This window comes from Emys orbicularis, chromosome 2 (genome assembly GCF_028017835.1).
Source record: "Emys orbicularis isolate rEmyOrb1 chromosome 2, rEmyOrb1.hap1, whole genome shotgun sequence".
In the NCBI taxonomy this organism is placed as follows: domain Eukaryota; kingdom Metazoa; phylum Chordata; order Testudines; family Emydidae; genus Emys; species Emys orbicularis.
In genome coordinates, this window is record NC_088684.1 from 287,863,555 (window position 1) to 287,888,688 (window position 25,134).

At 45.2% G+C, this 25,134-nt stretch overlaps 1 protein-coding gene across 2 annotated transcripts in view; it reads right to left on the reverse strand.

Annotated features, from left to right (window-relative positions):
* The window catches only part of CRHR2 (corticotropin releasing hormone receptor 2), a 268,724-nt gene that overhangs the window by 96,460 nt on the left and 147,130 nt on the right, over positions 1-25,134 (reverse strand). For both annotated transcript variants that reach the window (XM_065399012.1, XM_065399013.1), the window contains one exon: positions 1,101-1,186. In XM_065399012.1, coding sequence (XP_065255084.1) covers positions 1,101-1,186 — 86 coding nt within the window. The remainder of the gene's footprint in view (positions 1-1,100; positions 1,187-25,134) is intronic.

Genomic DNA, 25,134 nt, shown 5'->3' on the forward strand with positions numbered 1-25,134 from the left:
AGGCAGCAGTGAATATATTAGTACAGTAGTAGTAATAATAGTATGACAGTAGCAGCTATTGGTCCCAAACGACATTCAGTCCCCATTGTGCTAGGGACTGCACAGACACAGAATAAGAGGCAGTCCCTGCCCCAAAGAGCTTCCAGTCTAAGTAGCCCAGACAGACTGAGGTTATATCTATGCTGCACGTGTAGACATTCCTTAGCTAGCTTGAGCAACAATAGCAGGGAAGCCGTGGCAACACAGGCTGCACAAACCCACCCAGGGGGTGTGCAGAGAGAGGGGCAAGCAGGGGCATGGTCCCCCCACCCAAAATCTCCATGTGTCCCTGCAGCCCGGGGAGGGAGAAAGCTGAGCTCCTCACCCCCTGCTGGAGTCCCACGTTGCCTCTGCCTTCACACCCCCCCACTCATCTCAGAGGGGGTCTGCAAAGCAGGCAGAAGCACTGGGACTGCAGCAGCAGGGAAGGAAAAGCAGGAGGCTGCAGCTGTAAGGATGTGGGGAGGAGGATCTCAGCCAGCAGCCAGCTGCTCTGCTGTTTCCTCCCTCCCTGGACTGCAGAGACAGGGAGAGTGCTGCTGCCACGGGGAGCTGCTCCTGGGTGTCCCCGTTAGAGACGTCCTGAGAAATCTGGGGGGGGGGGGAAGGGGTGTCACGTGAACCTTTCTTTTGTGGGTGTTTAATGTGCCCCTCCAAAAACGTTCAAATTTAAATTCCTGTGCACGCCCCTGAACCCACCCAGGACCCAGGGTATGTACTTGAGCGGCTATTCGGTGCTGCTGTGGTTTCAGTGCTGTTATTTGAGTGAGCATGATCAAAACTGGCTTGAGGACGTCTACATGTGCTGAAGTCACGTCACTGGTTGCAGTGCAGACATAACCAAAGAATGGGAGTGTTACTATACCCCTCCCGCTTTTTAATTGACACATATAGTAAATGACTTGCCCAAGATCCCACTGGGACCTGTGGTAGAGCCAGAAATAGAATCCCAATTTCCTGACTCCCAGACTAGCACCTTAACCACAAGACCCTCCTTCTTTTCCAGTATGCTGAGAAAAATGACAACATTTGGAAAAATGGAGAGAAAGAGAGATACAGACCTTGTCGTCCAGAATAGGTTCGCACTGAGAGTAGTTGATCTTGGAAGTCCATGTCCCATTTCCCAGGCATTCTCTGTAGGCGTTTCCTAATAGGGACCAAAATAAATAAATAAATGCGCAAGTTAACCAACCTCCCCACCCCCCCACAGTGATAGCTTTACAGGTATAGATGTTAAATGAGAGCATTTTCTCTGGGTAAATAATGAATTCTGCCTCTGTGGGCTTTGCAGAATAGGTAACCTGCCACACTCAGTAAGACAGGAAAGGACTGTGAAGGACACACAAAAAAGAAGCTTAAAAATAAGGTACATTTTCTCATGTGCCTGTATCTGTCCTCTGCAGTCACTCTAGGCTCCTGTAATTGCCAGCAGTTACAAGTTACCACACAGCTCTTCCTAAGCAAGCACATTTATTCTTAAGGTGAAAACATTACAGAGAAAACATTAAAAACAATAAAAGAACCTACATGCACGCTACTAGCTTCCCAGAGATCACCCACCAACTCCAACAAGGGCTCTGGTAGGAGTCACTCCTTCAAACCTCACCACTGGGTTTATCTGTGGTTACAAGTTCTTAACAGCCTTAGCTCCGAACTATCACCCCCATGCATAGGTTAGTTTTTCTTTTATACAGTTGGACCTTTGATATTGAGACTCTGGGAACAGATGATCAGCAGACAGTGGTCCCATCCTCAGACCGTAGCTTCAAAAGGTTGGTTTTTGCATAGCCAGGAGGTGAGGGATTTGCATTCACCTCTCCCTAGAGACTCCCGAAGCAAACAGCTTGATACTGTTTGTCCCAAGAGTCCATTCACCTCTGGTACTTTGTTCAGTACAGTCCTTTGAAATTCAGAACACTTCCCAGGGTTCACAGCACATCTGCCCTCACAGAGTTTACATACAGTCTCACCCATTAGAATACACAAACCATTCATTCAATACAACGGACCCAGAACACACTTAAACTTAATTCAACAAGGTTTCCCAAGGATATTGCAGGAAATTGCCATATCTCTCACAGCCTTATGGAAAGGAGGTTAAATAAATTGTGCAAAAATTTTAGTGGATGCTTGGGTGCCTAATGCCACAACTTGGAGTGTGTCATGTAGTTTACAAAGTTGTTACTATACACAGAAATCATAGAATATCAGGGTCGGAAGGGACCTCAGGAGGTCATCTAGTCCAACCTCCTGACAGATTTTTACCCCAGTTCCCTAAATGGCCCCCTCAAGGATTGAACTCACAACCCTAGGTTTGGCAGGCCAATGCTCAAAACACTGAGCTATCCCTCCCCCCCTACAGACTAGGGCCTTGTTCCCCTCTCCCTTACACTGATGTAAACTGGGAGTAAGGCCAGGTCTACATTGCAAAGTTTTGATGGCATACCTGTCGGTCAGGAGTGGGAAAAAACCACACCCCCTAGCTGACATAGCTATGACGTCAAAACTCCTAGCATAGATGCAACTACTCTGACAGAAGAGTGCTGCCATCAGCATAGCTAACGTCATTCGGGGAGGTAGTGGTCCTACACTGGCAGGAAAGCCTCCTTGTGTTGGCCTATGCCCTGTCTACACTATGGAGCTCTGCGGACATAGCTACACCAGCAAAACATGTGTAGTGTAGACAAGGCCTAGCTCCCTTGGAGCCCCCGACTCTTCACACGTGCCGCCTTCCTATACAGCAGCATATAAAGCAAACGACTCAACGATTCAGGATTTGGATCAAGCTTTCTGGCCTTCCTAACAAACCAGTCAAACTAGTCACGCAGGCTGAATTCAGGCCAGCTGGCTTTCCCATTGGCTGTTAAGATTCTCACAGTCAGCTGCATGAGATGCCACAAGTGGGGACAAAACAACATTTCAGTGAGGCTGGGAAAGCAACACATGAACTTTGTCTGAATGGATTTCAGTTTTAATTGAGCGTTGTTCAGGCCCAGCCACCCGTCCTTTAAAAAACAAACCGCCCACAGAAAGAGTCTGAATGTCCGCTGGGGAACACGGGCGCGAAGGAGGAGTAACTGCCGGGCAGTCAGTGGCGTTACGCAAAACTGGCCTGAGCTGCTTCTGCCTTTTTGCCCAAACATTCTGGATGTCTCAAAGGCCGCCATTTGGTTAATGAGAGTTAACACAATACAGACTCTAGTCACTCTGGTTTTTAATTCCCCCCTCTGATATAATTGCTTTCTCCTCACTGACTTCTCTGAAAGCAGATAATAATATCATCTAGCCCCTGTCAGAGCTCCACCTAATTACTTGCCAATTCGTCCTGCTTCCTTATTTTAAAAGTATTGTGTCACCTACAGGAACTACAGAGCTCCTGCTCCGCACATCAGTGGACCGGAGACCATTCTGTGCTGTGAAAGTTAACGCTCTCTCACACACACCTCCTCCCTACCCCCGAAGGGGTACCAGTAAACCAAACGTTTGAAGTCCTTGCCGAGAAATGAGTTGCTAAATTCATTTTCATGTTCATTTGAAATATAGCCTTAAGGGACCCATGGGCTGTGCAAAACAGCATGCGTCTATTCTAGCTTTGGGGAATACGCCAGATAATTCCATGGCATCTTGAGAGGAAACTACGACTTTGAAGTACCAACTATTTTATTGTATATAAATTCTCTCACCTCCCCACCCCACACAAAAGCTTTGTGTAACTACAACATTTCCCCCTTTGTCTATTGCAGGCGATAGCCTATGAGAGAGTCACTGACAATTAGATAAACATAAAATAAAGAATAGACACTTCATTAAAATGCACACAGGACAAAGCTAAGCAACTGCATCCTCGTCTCCTCATCTCACCTTCCTCCTCTCTTTACCCCCATCCTTCTTTTTGTCCATTTGTCTTCATCATATGGCGCTGGGTCAGCCCAGCTGTTACACAGCTGTGCAGCATGGATGGTGGGAATAAGGAGCAAACCAAGAGCCCAAATGCTTACATGCTGCTTAAAATGCCTTTAAAAAAAATCACTGAAGCAGTTGCTAGGATAGGGTAGGTTGGGTCTTTTTTAGTATTTTTAAATAATGGAAGTTGATGGCATAAGTCTTCTTAAACCTACCGGTACCTAAGGGTACGTCTACACTTACCGGAGGGTCCGGCGGCAGGCAATCGATGTTCTGGGATCGATTTATCGCGTCTGGTTTAGACACGATAAATCGATCCCGGATCGATCCCGGAAGTGCTCGCCGTCGACGCCGGTACTTCAGCTCGGCGAGAGGAGTACGCGGCATCGACAGGGGAGCCTGCCTGCCGCGTCTGGACCCGCGGTAAGTTCGGACTAAGGTACTTTGAATTCAGCTACGTTATTAACGTAGCTGAATTTGCGTACCTTAGTCCGAAGTGGGGGCTTAGTGGGGACCAGGCCTAAGTTAACAGTAGGATAGTACACAGAGGGCAATACATGTGGCTTAGAATCCACATGTATTTGTTACAAGACATTTATGATCATTTGAGAGTTGATGCAGGGGTGGGGGGAATCTCACGGATGGCTACTGACATCTCGTGCTGATGCTGATGGCTAGTTAGCATTACTGACAACTTTCAGGGTATTCAACAGAGCTGGAAGGAATGACACCTAGATGCAAAACTGCCACAAATCGGGGTGTGAAGTGACACACAATGGATCACCTCGTTGCTTATGGCATGTGCTACATCTGTAGAAGACCATTCAATTTCACACAGTGTTGCATGCAGCTGAAACTTGGCTACCTACGTGTGCAGATTCACTGCTTTCTCCCATAGCAACAGGGTGGATACAATGGGTATGAAACATTGTCAGTGCATTAAGCCAATGAGGCGGGATGATTTTATAGCTCTGATCTCAGCTCTCAACATAAATGTTCATGTTATTCTCCATTCCAGCACGCATATATTGTATGAAGTGGCCTTACTATACAAGTCAATGGAAGTTAATTTTATCCTTCCGTTAGCTGCATCTGACACCAGCTGGGAACACCTGAGGGAATGAGCCATCACTACAGTAGACACTGGTTGAGAAGATACTTAACAGTATTCCATTACCCTCTGTTTTCACACACATAAGTACTGAAAACATTCACTTTTGGGGATGTAAAAAGCGACAAAGAGTCCTGTGGCACCTTATAGACTAACAGACGTATTGGAGCATAAGCTTTTTTGGGGATGAAATTTTCCATGCTTATTTTCGGACCAACGGAATTTGGGGTGTATTGAAAATTGTGTTAAAAATTACAAGCTATCACTTTAAGTGAAGGGGTTTCCAGGTCCTGCTTGCACTGTAGGGAAGCATGGGATCTGGGGCTCCAGTCAGTCAGTCTTCAAAGAGCTAGCCTAAAGCAAGGTGGGTCCCTCTGTCTTAGGGAGCAGCCTGTTTTGTTTGATTTTGGTTTCTTGTGTGTTATTCTAAGAAATAAAGTAGTGTTACAGTCCAACGTCCAGAAAGAGTATTTTATGTTTTTTATTTACATTTGTGTGTATGCTGTAATCATAAAAGGTGATTAGGGTTTATTTGTTTTATTTTCTGAAAGTTTGGACAAAAACTTTGGCAATTTTTGAGTTATAGGACAGTAAAAATATGTACATTTTCCTTTGTAAATAATTCTAACCACGCCTCTTGAGTAGTGCTACAATAAAAGACTACTGGAGCTTGGAATCTGAAACTTGGCATGACTATATCCTCACTGAGGACTTCTATTTTGCACAGTGTGAAAAAAAAATGGCTTTGGATTTAATAATTATGTGATGCTTGGACAATTGTGTCCTGAACATATTGCAGCAGACAATATTCTTTAAGTCTTTAAGGAAGCACTTAAATGGCTTGAATTTCCATTCCCGGGCTCTGCTTGTGAATACACAAAATTGCACACGCACTTTGTAGGTGCAAGCCCTTAATGGTTCTCATACCTGTGCATATATGACAGATTTTTCAGCTGCAAAACCCACTTCACCCAATGGGCTTGATGAGTGCAAATTCTCACACTTGCTCGTGTTCAGATGCTGGAATATTTAAAATGCAGATGGCAGGTACCCATATCTGCAGAGATCAGGTGCATGCACATTCTGGGCATGAACAATAAGTTCAGGCAGCAGCTCAGTTGAAAGTCTGGCCTCAAGTGCCATGTCCATCCTGCACTGCTAGGGGGAGACAATCAGAGAGGAGCATTTGCCCCCAGGGACAGTGAACTCCCAGGCAAGGCAGCTTTAAGTTTTCCATGGGGTCTGTAAGAATTCTGCCAGCAGAAGCTGCACCAGGGATGTGCAGAGTAATGGAATCTCCCAGCTGCCATAGTCTTGCCCCTTCCTCAGCCGGCCCCACTCACTTTTTGGTTGCCTATGTTAAAATTGACTCCAGGAGCAGTGTTAACTCAGCCGCATGGCACAGCTGTACCATTAAACATACAGCTGAAGATGTTCGTTTGTATCTTATAGGATGGGCAGTGCCGCAGAGTGCGCTTTCCTTATGGACTGTACTTCCCACCCATCAGCCCATGTACACAAAGCCTGAAGTCTCCAGCAGGGCTCGCTGCCACAGCTGCAGTGACCCTATAAACCCCCTGCTGTACTGTGCTGCTGGGAAACCCTTCAGTATTGCACATGCCTGCCACTGGCTTCAAGGGTTGCCAGGCACATGCACCCAGGGGGCAAAATGTTAGAGTTATAGCAGATTATCTCGGCGTTCTAAGAAGAGAGAAGCAAAGAGAAAATCACCCCTGAGATGTCACCCCTTTATCCTTCTATGTATTGCCCCATTACCACAGTATCTCCACAGTAGCCAATATGGCTATTGGGGAAAAAGCAATAATTTGTAGAAACACAGAGACACCAGGGGTGAAATCCCAGCCCCACTCACATCAGTAGGAGTTTTGCCAGTGATTTCAATGGAACTGGGATTTTATCCTAGAACTTTATTAATGGTTGGAAACTAATATCAGCATATAGGATCCACTTTAACCCTTAAGAGGATGGATAGGCTGGTGGTTAGGGTGCTAGCCTAGGATGTGAAGAAACCCCACTTCAATTCCTCGATCTACGAGAATGACCTTGGGCAAGTCACTTAGCTTTTCTGTGCCTCAGTTCCCCACCTGTAAATATGGGGATAATAGCATTGCCCTGCCTCACAGGGGTGTGTGAGGATGAATGCATTAAAAATTGCAAAGAGCAGTAGGGGCCATATAAGTACCCAAAAGAGAAGCGCACTTGACTGGTGTAGGAGTTACATACTCATTCAAAGGCCTGATTGAAGGGTCACTAATCATGAATCCTCCTCTGTCACATACAAACTTCCAGCTAATGAGCACAAAAATACTTCAGATATTTGACCCTCAGTTTGAATGCACTTGTCTTAATCGGCCACAAAACCATTTCACGGGGTTTCTTGCCTTTTGGAGGATGGCTTAAGAGGACACTGGCATGGGGGGAAAGTATTTTTCACAGATTCAAACCTATGCCTAGGAGATGTTATTTCATTTGTCACATGTGGCTCTCAGAGAGAGAGAAATTTATTTTGTTAATGTCAGTGGGTTAAAGTTCAGCTAACAAAGCTGAAAATCAACCTTGGCTCAGCAAGTAATGCCCCTCGTAAACAAGGCCCTTAATGAGGGAAATGATCCTTGAAGAAACATGTGATTTTTTTTCGAATCTTCTTCCCCGAGATGTTCCTGTGACGAGCATAAAGAAAACTCTTCTTGGCACCAGAAGTGATCCCATTTGAAAGTGGGGTATGAAGTAGTAAGTGAAGGCACTCTAAAAGCCATAGTAATGAAACAGAGGCTTAGTTGTACAGCACCTTCCATTTTGAAGGACCTCAAAACTACAGCTAGTCAGACCATTTTTACTGAACTGTTTCAGGGAGACATAATGGTTTCCAGATCTGGGATGACAGTTTGTGGCAGGGTTAGGCACCTGCAATCCATGCAATCGATGGGGGTCCCCAAGGAACCAAGGGGGGGTCCCCTGAAAGCCAGATTCGGTCCACGAGGACCTTCTGTTTTGCCTGCCAGGCATTAGCTGCTCCATCCTGGTTCCCACTGAGGGGTCCACAGTAGCGATGGCCCTGATACCTGGCTCCAAGCGACTGTGCTTCCCTGCCCGGCCCTGGCTGCAGCATTTCCACGCTGACCTGCCTGAGTGCCCCCCAGTCCTGCCAGCTCCAATGACGCTCTGCAGCCAGGAGGGAAAGGGCCAGAACTACCAGGAGCCCGAGGCCAACCAGAGCCAGCTCGGGGGGCTGCCTTTACAGCAGAACCCCTAGTGGGGACCAGGAAAGAACAGTGGACACCTGTCAGGCCAAACAGAAGGCCCTCGCCTGTGGCTCCAGCTCCTGTGTTCCCATGCCAGGCACCCCCTTTCACTCCTCTGCAGGTCAGCACAGGGACACTGCAAGCCAGGAGAAGGCCGGAGAGTGTAAGGACTGAGCAGCTGAAAGCCCAGGGTGGATCCAGAGCTGAGTAGCAGGGCCACCCAGACATCAGAGCCCCAGGTGGGGGCAGGAGCCAGGCATGGGGCAACAACAGTTTGGGCCCCACAATTGAGCTCTTCAGGGGCCCCCCCAAGGGCAACACTGCCACTGGTGACAGTGATTCTATAAGTTAATGATTAGGGCAATGTAGAACTGATGAATGAAATTGTTTTTAATTGTTTACTTTATTAATGTAACTTCATAAGTAAAGTTTTATGAATGAAACAATATTCATTCATAAAACCGGTTACCCCAATAACTGGCTAATTAACAATTAAGATGCTTGTTAAGAGCCATAGCTGTTCAGTCAGCTGCCTTTGTAAGTTTCACTATCAATCCAATTCCTGCTTAAATCACTGAGGCCTGGTCTACACTTACCCCCCAAGTCGAAGTAAGGTACGCAAATTCAGCTACGTGAATAACGTAGCTGAATTCGACATACCTTACTTCAAATTTACCGCGGTCCACACGCGGCAGGCAGGCTCCCCCGTCGACTTCGCGGTACTCCTCTCGCCGAGCTGGAGTACCGCAGTCGACGGGGATCACTTCCTGGTTCGATTTATCGCGTCCACACCAGACGCGATAAATCGAACTCGGAACTTCGATCCCCAGCTGCCGAACTACCGGGTAAGTGTAGACTAGCCCTGAGACTTGCACTGTTTCAGTATTGTAACTTCTGTTCACCATTTATCCATTACACTTGCCTACAGTGTAACTTCTGTTCACTGTTTGCCATCCATTATACTTGTCTATATTGTAACTTCTGTTCACTGTTTGCCATATTGTAATTCAAACCCCATTTTAAAACGCTTACTCCATTTTGTAAGGGCTTGCTGCAACCTTCATTTTTGCAAACCCTGCTGTAATCTTATTAGTTTAGTTTAGATGTGTGAATGAGGTATGTATGGATGATGGAATCAACCTCCAGCCCCAGCCTGTCTTGATTAAATAGAGTTCAACCACCAAAGGCTGAAGATGCAGACAAGAGCCCTAACAAAGTAAGAAAAATCCACCCTAAAAAGAAAAGGTACAATAGAAGGAAGATCAAAGCCCGGTCCGAGGCTGAAAGTCATGTCTGCAATTGACGGGTGATCAATCACCAAACCCGGAGGCAGCGTGACACAGCAAGACCTATAGGCCTGGTCCACACTAACCCCCCACTTCGAACTAAGGTACGCAAATTCAGCTATGTTAATAACGTAGCTGAATTCGAAGTACCTTAGTCCGAACTTACCGCGGGTCCAGACGCGGCAGGCAGGCTCCCCCGTGGATGCCGCGTATTCCTCTCGCCGAGCTGGAGTACCGGCGTCGACGGCGAGCACTTCCGGGATCGATTTATCGCGTCTAGACAAGACGCGATTGTCATAACTATAAAGGGAAGGGTAACAGCTCTCCTGTGTACAGTATTATAAAATCCCTCCTGGCCAGAGACTCCAAAATCCTTTTACCTGTAAAGGGTTAAGAAGCTCAGGTAACCTGGCTGACACCTGACCCAAAGGACCAATAAGGGGACAAGATACTTTCAAATCTTGGGGGGGGGAAGGCTTTTGTTTGTGCTCTTTGTTTGGGGGTTGTTCGCTCTTGGGACTGAGAGGGACCAGACATCAATCCAGGTTCTCCACATCTTTCTAAACAAGTCTCTCATATTTCAAACTTGTAAGTAAACAGCCAGGCAAGGCGTGTTAGTTTTACTTTGTTTTCTCAACTTGTAAATGTACCTTTTACTAGAGTGTTTATCTCTGTTTGCTATACTTTGAACCTGAGACTAGAGGGGGGTCCTCTGAGCTCTTTAAGTTTGATTACCCTCTAAAGTTATTTTCCATCCTGATTTTACAGAGATGATTTTTACCTTTTTCTTTAATTAAAAGCCTTCTTTTTAAGAACCTGATTGATTTTTCCTTGTTTTTAGATCCAAGGGGGTTGGATCTGTATTCACCAGGAGTTGGTGGTAGGAAGGAGGGGGGATGGTTAATTTCTCCTTGTTTTAAGATCCAAGGGGTTTGGATCTGTATTCACCAGGGAATTGGTGAAGGTCTCTCAAGGCTACCCAGGGAAGGGAATTAGCTTTGGGATGGTGGCAGCGGACCAGATCTAAGCTGGTAGTTAAGCTTAGAAGCTTTCATGCAGGCCCCCAGATTTGTACCCTAAAGTTCAAAGTGGGGAAGCAGCCTTGACAGTGATAAATCGATCCCAGAAGATCGATTGCCTGCCGCCGAACCAGGAAGTAAGTGTAGACCTGCCCATAGACTCTGGATTCAAACTAAAGCCTACAAAAAGGATGGGTGAGATGGAAAACTTTGGAGGAGGGTAACATTCTGCTGCCAACATGGAAGGGCATCGGTGCATGCCCAACAAAGACCCAGCTCGTCCTTGTGCCCGGCTTTCCTGGCCAGTTAGCCGCCACAAGCTACGAACCCAAGCTGCAAACTCAAGCCACAGACTCAAGCAGGACTGGTAACTATGCAGCAGCTGCAGAACATCTGATGGATGTGTGTGTGTGTGTGTGTGTATGTATGTATAGGTATTAGGTATAATGTGTGTGTATAAGGATTAAGATATTAGTTATTGGTCATAAATCAAATTGTTATCATAATAAATGTGGCATCTTTATCTTGTCCCCTTTAATAAGATCCTGCTAGTTTTTATTGGTATAACAAGGCATGGGGCAACAACAGTTTGGGCCCCACACTTGAGCTCTTCAGGGGCCCCCCCAAGGGCAAAACTGCCACTGGTGACAGTGATTCTATAAATTAATGATTAGGGCAGTGGGATGGAATGTGGGTGTTGTGGGTTCAACTCCCTGCACTCTCTTGATTTAGAGCAGAGCATTTCATCCCAGATGACTCCAAATCAGGCAGAACAGGGACTTGAACCTGGGGCTCCCAGGTCCTAGGCCAGTGCTCGAGCCACTAGGCGTCTCTCTCTCTCTCTCTCTCTCTCTTTCTGCCACAAAATGGGATTGTCATTTCCTGGTCAACTCTGTTCAAAACACTTCACAAGGCTGTGACCCAAATTCTCCTGTCTGCCTGAGGTGGGTTAAATTGGAGGGGGAGACAGAGGGCTTCTGATTTTAGGTTTTAACTGATGAACACCCCTGATTTAAAAAAGAAAAGGGGGTAGGGGGAGTTATCCAACAAACAGCAGGCATAGTTACTCAATTCATGCTGATTTCCCTCCTTTCCCATTGCAGTGTGTATATACAGGATGTCCCTGTCTTGCATTAAGGACTTGTCTACATGGAACAATAATGCAGGCAACAGAGATGTGATTTCTAAAGCGCACTAACATGTTGTGCATTAATTGGTCTGTGTAGACTAGGGTTACCATATTTTAATTTTTAAAAAGGAGGACACTCCATGGGGTCCTGGCCCCACCCCAACTCTGCCCCCTCCCCTGAACGCTCCGCCCCCTGCTCCTCCCCCTCCCCTGCTTCAGCCTGAAACAGGGAGGCAACAGGTAAGCTGGGGCGGGGTGCAGCGCGGCCCAGTCCGGCCCCCCGACCGAGTGGCTCCCTCTGGCGGTCGGCCGGCCAGCCGGCGCCAAGAGGCTCTGGCCCCGGCGTCTCCCGCCCGGCTCGGGCCCTGGGGCGCCGGCCCCCGGCCAAGTGCCCGCGCCCCCGGCCCCGGCGCCCCGGCCGAGCACCGGCCCCCGGCCGAGCGCCCGCGCCGCCGGCCCCCGGCCCCGCACCGCCGGGCCCTCCCTCCCTATTTTCCCGGACATGTCCGGCTTTTTGGGATTTCCCCCCCGGACGGGGATTTGAGGCCCAAAAAGCCGGACATGTCCGGGAAAATCTGGACGTATGGTAACCCTAGTAGACAAGTCCTTAATGTGAGACAGGGACATCCTCTATATACACACTGCAATGTTAATCTGCCTTAGGGAATAAAACGCCCTAAACCAGGGGTTCAGTAACAAGAATACATAGTTTAAACTAACTGCCCTATGCCTCTATTCCATGTGGAACATAAGGCCTTCACCACTACACGCCATCTTTGATGGTTTCTTGCTGCAGTCTTCGCTTCTTCTCAGGTCATTTTGATAGCTTTCAATTCTCCTTCTTGTTTGCGTGTAATAAACCAGCCACTAGGGGAGAGGGGACAGATAGCCATATGTCTCCTGATTTAACTATCTAGTTTTAGGTGTGTTTGTTGTTGGCAATGGCGGGAAGTGCGGTGCCTGTGTAACGCCAACAAACCCCGGTCGTCGGCAGCCGGATTGAACCTGGGACCTCTGGAGCTTAGTGCATGAGCCTCTACCGCATGAGCTAAGCGCCAACTGGCGGTTAGCGAAGGCTGTAGCAGACTCATTTATCTCTCTCTCTAAGTGGTCTCGGTGCCACTAGATGGGACAGAACACCACACCCAGGCGGTGTGTGAGTTACACTTGCAGAGCCACTGCAGACATGTGTTTGTTTTTGGCCTGAGTGAAGACTGTTAATACCTAACGAGGCTGACGTGTGTATGGTTTTACAATACAACATATGGCGATGAGACAAAGCTGAATTTACAAGAATGAAAAAAAAAAAAGAGAAAGATTTGGGAAGTCATCTGTAAGGAAGGCCTACAAACCCTTACAAACATAAGGGAAATGACTACAGCCTCTGGGACTATTTCACCACGATTTAATCCACCACACCAAACTTGGGAAGAATACCGTGAAAGAGCTTATGTTTTCCACAGCTAATGATATTTCAGATGACGCTAAAAAGAAAACTATCACAGTCAACAGCGTAGGGGTCAAGACTTACAGTTTAACGAGAAACCTGTTAATCCCTGAAGAGCCTGCAGACAAAAGCTTGATGAGCTAGGAAATCTGTTAAAAAATGTTTCAACCCAACACCTAGTGAAACAGTAGAACGATTGAAGTTTAACTCTCGGTCAAGGGCAGCAGGAAGACAGTAACGGAATTTGGGGCAGAACCGAGAAAGCTCTCTCAAGATTGTAGTTATGGTGTGTCCCTGACACAAGTGCTAAGAGACCGATTACTTTGTGGCATTAATGATGACAAAAAGGCAAAGGCGATTACTGTCTGGACAACAGTTAACATTCGAAACAGCTCTGAAATTGGCACAGCCTATGGAATCAACAAATAAAATTTTACAGGATTTACAAACACAAAACACAGGGCAGATGGAAACGGCACACAAGAAATAGAAGGTAGGTGGGAAAAAAAATATGCAAGGCAACCTGGGAAACAGATCCAATCAGCTAGCAGAGAGTGTTATAGTCATGGAGGCAAACACAACCCAATGGACTGCGGGTTGAAAAAATGAGAAACGTCACATCTGCAGGTTGACAGGGCACATCTGAAGTGTGTCAAAACAATACCAGGAAAGCAGAGACACAAAACCAGGATAGAAAGCAGCCTCATAGCCTTGGTACTTTTAATGTACTTCAGGTGAAAAGTAGTGAAAAGGAAGATGAAATAGCAGCTTATACTATCTATAGTATAACAAACAAGTATTCCTGAAATAGGTCCCATTCATATTGGGCTGTCTGTAAAGAGAAACAAAACATATGATTTGAGCTGTACATGGGAGATAATGTAACTATTATAAGCCAAGAAGCATATGGGACCTTGTGGAAAGATAGTGAGCCACCTCCACTGCAGAAATGTAGGACAAAATTACCACCACGCTGGAGAAGGCATAAAGACACTGCAAGCCACCAATGTGAATGTTTGGTACCAGAGACAAGTAAGGCATCTACCATTTTTAGGAGTCACAGGCACTGGCCCTGACTGGCTCAGAAGAGGGTGACTGGCTGTCCTTTCACTTTCACTGATTTCACTTGAAATCAGAACATGATCTAGTTCTGGAAACTTTGAAATACACATACAGAAGTATTTAAAGATGAACTGGATACTATAAAAGGCACTACTGCTAAAGTCTATGTAAACCCAAATGACACGCCTTGCTATTTCAAACCCAGATCTGTACCCTGTGTCATGAAACAAAACGTTGAAATTAAGTTAAAAAGACTACAGGCAATTGGCATTATTGAACCTGTAAAGTTTTCTAGATAGGCTGCCCCAAGAGTCCCAGGGAAGAAGCCGGATGGCTCCATATGCCTATGTGGGGACTGTCAATACGGTCTCAATTAAAACAGTGCCCAATTCCAAACCTGAACTGCTCTTTGCCGTTTTAGCAGGAGGGCAATTGTTCACAAAGTTACATCTGAGCCATGACTACCAACAGATCATCCTGGAAGAAGCCTGCAAGCAGTAGGTCATTGTAAACTCTCAAAGACTGTTTGAATATGATCAGCTACTTTTTGGTATGTCCTCAGACCCTGCTATTTCCAAAGAACTGTGGTGGGATTGATTCAGGGAATTCCACGTGGTGGCAGTATCTCTGGATGATATATTAATCACAGGTCCCACAGAAACAGAACATTTACAAAATTTAGTAGAAGAGCAAAACAGGCTAAAGGAAGCAGGTCTGCACCAAAAACGGAATAAGTGTTCCTTCCTGGCATACAAAGTGATATCCTTGGGCTGTAAAGTGGATGCCCAGGGACTCCAGCAAGTGAGAGATAAAGTCAAAGCAATTAGAGATGCTCTGGCACCTAGGAATATTTCGGAGCTGACAGCTTACTGAGGCTTGCAGAATTTCCCTAGTAAGTTTTGGCCAAACTTAATACTTCTCATGCCTCTGTATATGCTACTTAAAAAGGGGGTTGAACAGTATTGGAAATCAGCTCACGAACAAGTGTTTCAGGAGTCTAAACTATTGCTGCAGTCCCCATAAGTCCTGGACCATTATGAGGCTGACAAACAACTGATATTGATTTGTGATGCATCTTCAGAATTGGAGCCGTTTTAGCTCACCGGATGGAGAATGGATAAGAAAAGCTAACTGCATTTGCATCCCAGACGGTCTTCTGCTGGTCATAATTATTAATAGCTAGATTGAGAGGGATTAGCTGTTATGTTCGGGGTGCAGAAGATATTTCTATTATATATAGGCACCGATTTATAATTTGCACCGATGAAACCCCTACTCACATTGTTTAATGAGATGAAAATTATGCCACAGATGGCATCACTCAGGATCCAGAGATGGCCAGTGACATTAAGAGAGTATGAATATACCATTGTATACAAAACTGGTCAGAAGTTGGGAAATACAGATGCTTTAAGCCAGCTGCTTTTACTAGAGACACGAAAAAGATAAAAAAAAAAAAAAAAGGGAAGAGAGTGTTACTAATGGACTGTCTTCATACACCTCCAATGACACCATTACAGGTAAAAGTACTGGATCTGTACCAGTCCATGATTCACAAAAGTTTGAGAATTTGTGCTAAGGGGCTGGCCCCAGACCAAAGCTGATTAGAAGCTCACACCTTATTATAAGCGACACCGTGAACTCAGTGTGCAAGATGGGTGTGTATTATGTGGAGCACGGTCCTCATTCCACAGCAAGGATGTGAAGTAATAATGGATTAACTCCATCCACACACCCCATGCATGCACTCATGACCCCAAGAGCTATGCTGGCAGAAGTATAATTCCTGATTGGTCACCCGTGACAGACAGACCGAACGCAGCCCGCCAGCCCTCCTGGTAAGGGGTTGGGATTGGGCTAACAACCTGTTCCCGTTTAAAAAAGTAATTACAGAAACCTATACTTCTGCTCAGCTCACCCAACCAAGTCATTGTTAGACATATAATACAAATACAAGTAGATCTCATTTAGATGAAATCTTTGGGAAGTACCTGAAAAAAATATCCTCTCGTTATGGTGTGAAGAAGAAAGCCCCGAAAATTTTTTTTTCCCCCGGACATTACATAGTACTCAAAAATTGCCAAAATTAAACCCTGAAAAACAGCAGCCCCGTACTCAGTTCCTAATCCTGGTGCAACATACAACAGCCTCAGGGGTGCCCTAAATTTCATCCAGCTGCCTATGGCCAAAATACCCTGGGGATTGCTGCTCAAGAAGTGAGAGCAGTTAGTGATAACAGGCAAGAGATGTGAGAAAAAGCAAGGGAGAGCAGGAGGTGGGAAGGGAGGCAGAGGGATTCGGGATGAAGGGATTTAAGCAGGACTGAGAGCCAGGGAAGGCCAAAAGAAGGAGAGAAAAGTAATTAGTCACCAAAGCTCACTTAAAAAAATTATTTGATTTGAACTAGAATGTATGGATTGTCAGAGGTCAACCCAGTTAACTGGCTAATCCACGTGCAATGTCATCTCTTCCTTCACTGCTTTCACACTCAACTCCCTTTGGGGCTGCTTCTTTTTATAGCAGCAAATTCCCTTTCCTTTCAAAATACTACAGCACTGTAAGTGTGGCTTGAAAATCCCACTAGCCTTCAAATGGACTCAGCTTGCACAAGAGAGGCCTACTTTTAATTAGCATCAAAATTAGCAAAACACTGTGGATTTACTGCAGATTATGCAAATAATTAGGTTTCTAAAAGCTTCCCTTCCAACGTGAGGTCCACAGTCATCTCACTGTCCTCTGTTCTCTCTTGCCTTACACTTAAATGCCCAAAAGAACTTTCAATGTGTTATGTTTTTACAGTGGCCAGCACAACAGAGCCGTGGCCGCTAGGTACTACCTTAATACAAACACATTGTATAAACAAAGTCCCATTAAAGGTCATGTAATTTTACTGTCATGATTATTTGCCAGCTTGTAGGGCCAATTTGTGATCTCTGGATGAGTAGTTCCAGGGAAAATGGAGGAACTGCTCACCAATGAGAGTTAGGGATTCACAGTCTGTACCATTGAGCGCTTTGATTCCCCAAGTACTTTATCATGCTGTCTCATCAGGCAGAATAAGAGAAAAAGATAAGGATCAATATAAAAGGGCAAAGGCAATTAAACCTAACATTCAAATACATGAATCTTCCACTTAAGGTTAGAAACAATAAAACAGGCCTTTTGCTATATATTCAGAGAAAGAAAATGCATGAGCAGGAGCACCTAAATCTATGCAGTTCTTCTTTGGGTACTGAGGGCTGCCTTTGAGATCCCCAGCGCTCGTGATCTCTTCAATGATGAATAAACTGAAGGATAAGAACATTGGCTTTGCCAGACTAGATCAGACCCATGGTCCATTGGGTTCAATATCCTGTCTCCGTCAGTGCAAGAAAACCTGCAACAGGGAGATGTGGGATAATCTGCCCTCCCTGATGGTCTCATTCCAATCCTTAATAGCTAGAGGTTAGTTCACACCCATTTTACACCATCCACAAAGCCTTTTGTTACCCACTTCATCACCGTCTATTGCTAATGCAAAGAGTGTCGGTGACACCACGCATCCTTATCCAACTCCAGTCACAATATCAAACCACTCACCCAGGCTTGTTTCCAATCTTACTAGGCATCTAACTTCCATCATATAAACTCCTTATTATGTTGATCAGTTTGTCTTGCATCTCTTAGCTGCTAGCAATATCCACAGGGTCTCTCTGGGGACACTATTGAATACCTTCTTTAAGTCAATAAAGTCGATTAAGATGGATTTTTGCAGGCAGTGGCTTCTTTGATGATCTACCTGGATAGAACCCAGTCTTCTTCTAGTAATATTTCATCCAGCATCTTGTTCATTCTGTTCAGCATAACAGTAGCCAATACTTTACATGGGATTGATAGCAGTACAATACCTTTCCAGTTCACGCACTGAATAAAGTCACCCTTTTCCGGCAATTCTGGCAAGTCACTTGTTCTTCCACCCATATTTCATTAGAGTTTTGTTAGCTGCTCCATCAGAATTTCACTTCCTGCCCTTGCTACCTCTACTTGAATTCTATTAGTTCATTGGGTCCCAGCTCTCCCCTGTCTCCAGCATCCCTCACCAGCTATCACTTCAATGCGGTGGCAGTCCACCTTTCGGTAGGTAGCGATCAGGTCACCAATCAAATTTGCCCCCTTCCAGGGTAACAAAGTCCAACAAAATACACAGTCCAACATCCCCCCCAAAAAAGGGCTTTCAGCCCATCTCCAGACCCCTGTGGATGGCACACCCTCGAATTCAGACTTACAATGTCTTTATCCTCTCCTCCTGTCCAATTAGGGTGACCAGACGTCCCGATTTTATCGGGACTGTCCCAATATTTGCTTATTTGTCCCATGTCCCGACCTACCTTTGGTCGGGACGGGAATTGTCCTGATATTTTGCCTCGCCCCCCCCCCCCCCGCTCCGACTCCACCCCCTCACTCCCCATTGGATCCCTCACCAAATCCCCGCCCTGGCCCCGCCTCTTCCCCAAGCACGCCGCATTCCTCCTCCTCCCCCCTCCCTCCCAGGCTTGCGCTGATCAGCTGTATGGCGGCGCAAGTGCTGGAGGGAGGGGGGAGGTGGAGATGGAGCGGAGGCAAGTTGGTGCGGGTGGGGGCGGGTTTTTTTTTTTTTTTTTTTTTCTCCGCAGCCGGCTTTTTTTTTTGCTCCCTCCTCCAACCCCCCATGTCCCGATATTTCACCTGTGTGATCTGGTCACCCTATGTCCAACGGGGAGTGGGAAGGGGTTTATGCCCTTTCCACAAAAAGGGTCATTGGTAGGGAAGCCCAGCCCCTCCCTCTCTACCAGGCTGACAGCCAGGGCCCTATGAGAGGCAGTGATATCCAACACCCTGGAGTGCTTCGATGCTGCTTCCCTCGGCCACTTCCTACCACTTGCTTCTTCACAAGGCCTCAAAGTCCTTCACTTAAAGTCCAACAGAAAAATAGCAAAAAACAACTGAATCTTCAGCCCAGATGGTAGTCCTCTTTCCAGGCTATTCCCAGCTTCCAACTGGCCCAACTTCCTGGGTTTCACTCCCAACACCCAAGGTGGTCCCACTCCCCCTCAACCCAGAGTTTCAGGCAGGCTGTGGTCCCTGGTTGGGTCCAGTCTCCAGTCAGGCTTGCAGCTCAGCCTCTCAGGCATCTCTCAGCCTAAGGGAGAAAGCTCCCCATGTACCTCTCACTTGGTTCTCTTCCCTTGACCCTCCCTCTAGGACCTGCGGTAGCTGCCACTTGCAGGAAGGACTCCTGCTGTACCCTTATTCGGGATCTCCCAAGATAGGCCTCTCCTCCAGACAGTTTAATACGGAATGAAAACGTTCTGTCCATTGTCTGGCTTGTTTCTTATTAGTGTTCCTGAAAGCCCCTGTTCATCTGTTCCTGAAAGCCCCTGAGAGGCATTACCTGTGACAGTCCGGTTCTTCCAGAGAAGTCTGTCACTATTCTATAGAGCTGCTTAAGAAGTTTTCCCTCTGTGCTGCTGCTTCTGCCTCTGCAGCTTTCATGTGGCCCCAGGTATTTCTATCTTGCTTGCATCTCTCCTTTATTTCTCTGTCCCTCTGCATCTTCCTTTAAGAGCTCTGCTTGTGTCTTGCACGGTTCTTTTTTTCCCCTTCGGAACTTTCCACTCAATCACTGCCCAGATTCCAGATGTATTTTATACCTCTTTCTTCCACCCTCTTCGATGGCCCATTACTTCCTCTGCTGTCTCAACTCCCGTCTTCTTCCAGTTTGACCATTTGTCTTCTAGACTGTCATCAGCTTGGTTCGGTAAAACACTGGAACAATTGCTAAGTGCAATCTTGAATCTGATCTCCGTTTCTTGGTCCTTGAACTTCTCTATTGCTGCAACAGTCTTTTTGTCAGTCTTTGTGATCTTTTTGAGTTTAAGCTGTAACGCGGCCACTAAAAGATAATGATCTGAGACAACATCTGCTCCTCTGCTGACTCTGACATCCCTCAAAGATACCCATCTCTTCATCTATCTGCTTGACAGTCACATTGGTGATCTCCATGTCAGCTTGTGAATACTGAAGAAACTGTCTCCTTTGAACTGAAGATTTGGCTCAACCCTTTGATGGACTAGGAATGCACGGACTCTCTGTGAGGAACTGCAAAGAAATGCCCATATGGAAATCACCCCAGCAGTTGGGTGGGGAGTTATGAAAAGGAAAATTATCTCAGACGGGCTGGAACTTTAAGACAGTGGAGCCGAGCACCCTTAATGAGCCAAGGGAGAGTGGTCTAGTACAGGGCAGGAGTCAGGTGATCGGAGTTCTATTCCCAGCTCTGCAATCATGGGCAAGTTGCACTCCCTTGAATGGTGAGTTGTAATCCTCCTCAGATCATCTAGGTGGTGGGAAAGACTTCTTAAATTCACATCTCCCTTAAGAATAACTTTGCAGAGCAGGGAAGGCAGAATCTGGCCCTTGCTCTGAAGCATCAGGTGCCAGAAGAGACAGAATTAAATTTGCATATTCCTGAAGGATACTCAAAAAATAGCCAGGAAAAAAAAAAAAGGTGCAAGGGAGAACTCCGGTATGAAAGAGTGTTTGGAAAGTTCAGAGTAGGTGAACGTGTCCTCTAGGATGATGATAGTTACCAGTAGCTATGAATGTTGTTTCATTCCAGTGAAACAGACTATTAGTAGTTTTCATGTACTTACAGTGCTGAACTACAAGACATGTTCAAGCTGGGAGGGTTGCAAGTGCTTTGGAGGATAGGATTATGATTCAAAATGATCTGGACAAACTGGAGAAATGGTCTGAAGTAAATAGGATGAAATTCAATAAGGACAAATGCAAAGTACTCCACTTAGGAAGGAACAATCAGTTGCACACATGCAAAATGGGAAATGACTGCCTAGGAAGGAGTACTGCGGAAAGGGATCTGGGGGTCACAGTGGATCACAAGCTAAATATGAGTCAACAGTGTAACACTGTTAAAAAAAAAAAAAAAAAGCGAACATAATTCCGGGATGTATTAGCAGGAGTGTTGTAAGTAAGACATGAGAAGTAATTCTTCCGCTCTACTCCATGCTGATTAGGCATCAACTGGAGTATTGTGTCCAGTTCTGGGTGCCACATTTCAGAGAAGATGTGGACAAATTGGAAAAAGTCTAGAGAAGAGCAACAAAAATGATTAAAGGTCTAGAAAACATGACCTATGAGAGAAGATTGGGAAAAAAATGGGTTTGTTTAGTCTGGAGAAGAGAAGACTGAGAGGGAACTTGATAACAGTTTTCAAGTACATAAAAGGTTGTTACAAGGAGGAGGGAGAAAAATTCTTCTTCTTAAACACTGAGGCTAGAACAAGAAGCAATGGGCTTAAATTGCAGCAAGGGAGGTTTAGGTTGGACATTAGGAAAAACTTCCTAACTGTCAAGGTGGTTAACCACTGGAATAAATTGCCTAGGGAGACTGGAGATCATTGGAGATTTTTAAGAGCAGGTTAGACAAACACCTGTCAGGGATGGTCTAGATAATACTTAGTCCTGCCATGAGTGCAAGGGACTGGACTAGATGACCTCTCGAGGTCCCTTCAAGTCCTATGATTCTATATTACTTCTGTAATATATTTTCCTTCCTGTATGCCTCTCCTTTGTGGCTTACTTTATACTAAGGGATACAGATTTGTTTGAAGAGACCGATGGTATACATTTAATCATGCATGCACCTAGATTTGTGCACATACAGTTATTGCAGCTCATCATGCAATTCTGGCCCTTGTGATTTGAGGATTTCAGTAACTTAGCCAGAGGTTAGGGGTCTATTACAGGACTGGGCGGGTGAGGTTCTGTGGCCTGCAATGTGCAGGAGGTTCGACTAGATCAGGGGTCGGCAACCTTTCAGAAGTGGTGTGCCGAGTCTTCATTTATTCATTCTAATTTAAGGCTTCGCGCGCCAGTCATACATTTTAATGTTTTTAGAAGGTCTCTTTCTATAAGTCTATAATATATAACTAAATTATTGTTGTATGTAAAGTAAATAAGATTTTAAAAATATTTAAGAAGTTTCATTTAAAAATTAAATTAAAATGCAGAGCCCCCCCAGACCGGTGGCCAGGACCCGGGCAGTGTGAGTGCCACTGAAAATCAGCCTGCGTGCCGCCTTCGGCACGCGTGCCATAGGTTGCCTACCCCTGGACTAGATGATCATGATTGTCCTTTCTGACCTTAAAGTCTAGGAGTAAATGGATATTTGGATGTCTAAGCTGTTGGACAGACAACTGCTCAACTCTGCATGCAACTGCAACAAATGTAAACAAGCAAACACATGCACACTTCCTTCCATGGACCTCTGGACTTTAATTTCTTAAGTCTGGACCTAAATATCTCTTTGTCAATTAATGGTGTTTGCAGCGTTTGATTATTTCTGCCTCACCATCACTTAGCTAGAGGGCAGGGACGTGCAAGTGACACCCTATTAATATTAAGGAATTGTGCATACAAGTCCATTTTCACGAATGTCCAAACTCCAATTAAGGTCATTGGTTAGAGCTCAATAGAAGAGCTTTTATCCTCTCCGGGCTGGCTACTAGAGCATGTATATCACCACATTCACTCTAAGGACAATCACTCATGCTGAGCAGTACCTTATTCCATTAGTAGTCTCACTGGCTGCAATGGGGCTAAATCCTGGATAAGGTAGGAGTAAATGTGGCAGAAATGGGCCCTAAACCAATACATTACAGTACCCAACTCCCAGTTCTACTTACATCTGGAGTATTCACAGGAGTTCCATTTCTGACAGCAGGGATATATATATATATATATATATATATATATATATATATATATATATATATATATATATATCCATTTTTTTTTTTTACATACATACCAGGCAAAGTTTCAAACCCAGGTGTCTAAAATTAGGTTTCTAAATGTATATTTAGGCACCTATATAGAGGTAGCAAGAAGTGCTGAGCATTTCAAGCCCCCACTGACCCCAATGGGATCTGTGCGTATTCAGCAGTTTTCGAACAAAAATATTAGACCACCAATCTTAGGTACCCAGACTTGAACATGTTCGTGATGAGTCTTTATCAGGGACAGAATCCAGAACCTCATGCTCCTTACCCCAGACAACCTATACATGAACCAAAGGAGAATCTCCATTCTGTGCAGCAGTCTTAGGAGTGAGCCATGCTGGACCAACCCTTAGAAGGTGACATGATCACACATACCAGACCTGTACATTATCCTGTCACTCTTAGGGAGGCATCTCAAGTAGCTCCTACCTTAAGGGCCGAAAGATGTATTTCCCTTAAGTTTCCTATCATGTGAAGTGTGGGTTCATTCAGTGGATGAGGAGGAACTAACTTGAGTCTGATCAAACACTTCAGGAGTGTCATGTGGAGCTTGTTATCATTAAGTTTCCAGAGATGAATAATGAGACAAGCATAATGCAGGAAATAATAAAGCTCCAGCCCGTTTGCAGTTTTAGCATTTATGAGGATGCTGTGGCCAACACAGGAGAGTATTTTATGGCTCTTTGGTGAATTAAGTTAGAGAAACAACCAGGTAATAACAGAAATCGCCTCATAAAAATTATACAACTATATAAAACCTTCAAGTTGGTTTGATGGAGCATAATGATTTAAGCGCCAGCAAGATATTTCAAAACATAGATTAGAGGCATCTCGAATGGCAAAAATCTTTTTCTTTAATTATGCTTGTTATATACAGTGTGATCATACTATCCTCAATCATATTTAGGGCAACAGAAAACTAAAGAATTTTTTTTTTTTTAAACTCAATTGAAAAGACCAAGGCTATTAGTTCTTGAAATACAGAGAAGTTGGTTAACCCAGAAATAAAAAAGCTACCCAAATAGCATCCCATTATCCCACGTAGACAGCTTGCCATGCAATTCTGATCTCATTTAGAAGGATATCTGAAAAGTGTGCAGGCTTGAAGCCCTCTTTTTCCAGCTGCTCTGCACGGCCTCAATTCAATTCAATTCAGCCTCAATTCAATTCTGCCACAGATTCACTGAATGACCTCAGTGTAAAGTTCCTACTATGATGGGGGCCATATAAGTACTGGAACAAGAGTGGAGATTCTATCTATAAGGTCTCTCACAGTAGCTACTAATTTCCATGCAAGGAGAACGGGATGAAAAATGATTCACTTCCTGACAACACAGCTCCTAAACTGATCAAGGACCCCTGTGCCTTTTCCAGTGGGCAAATGGAAAAACAAACAAACTATATTTGTAACTCTTCTAGCCCCTCTCCTGGTCTAGGGTGCTATAGGCTAAGTCTTGTAACACCAACAGACCCTGGTTGTTGGTGGGCAGGTTTGAACCTGGGACCTCAATGCATGAGTCTCTATTGCATGAGCTAAAAGCCATATGGCTCTTAGCTAAGGCTGCAGAGTAAACTCATTCATTAATCTCTCTCTCTCTCTCTCTCTTCCCCTTCCTCCCCCCCAGATGGGACAGAACACCACACCCATAAGGTGTGTGGGTTACATTATGGTCAGTCCTAATCTGAAAGTGGATCCTCGTTACAGCTGATGATTTACGTAAAGACTGTCCATTGTATGCAATAGTGGATTGACAAGCTGCACCAATACAATTCCATTGGGTTTTGCAGCAATTGCTAGGCAGAAAACATTTGTATCCACCCAACACTGGCTCAGCAGCCATGGGAAATGATTTTTAGGTCTGGCAAAATTTACATCAATTTTATAGTCAGAGACTTTAATCTTAATTTTGTTGGTTACAGTTGGAAAATACAAGGAATAATATTTGAGGAGCATCTTGACATTTGGCTGTACCTTAAAAGAGCAATACGCCTTTTAGCTAGGAATAATCCAAAAGATATTCATTGGGGTTTTTTGCTTATATTTATTCAGTGAAACC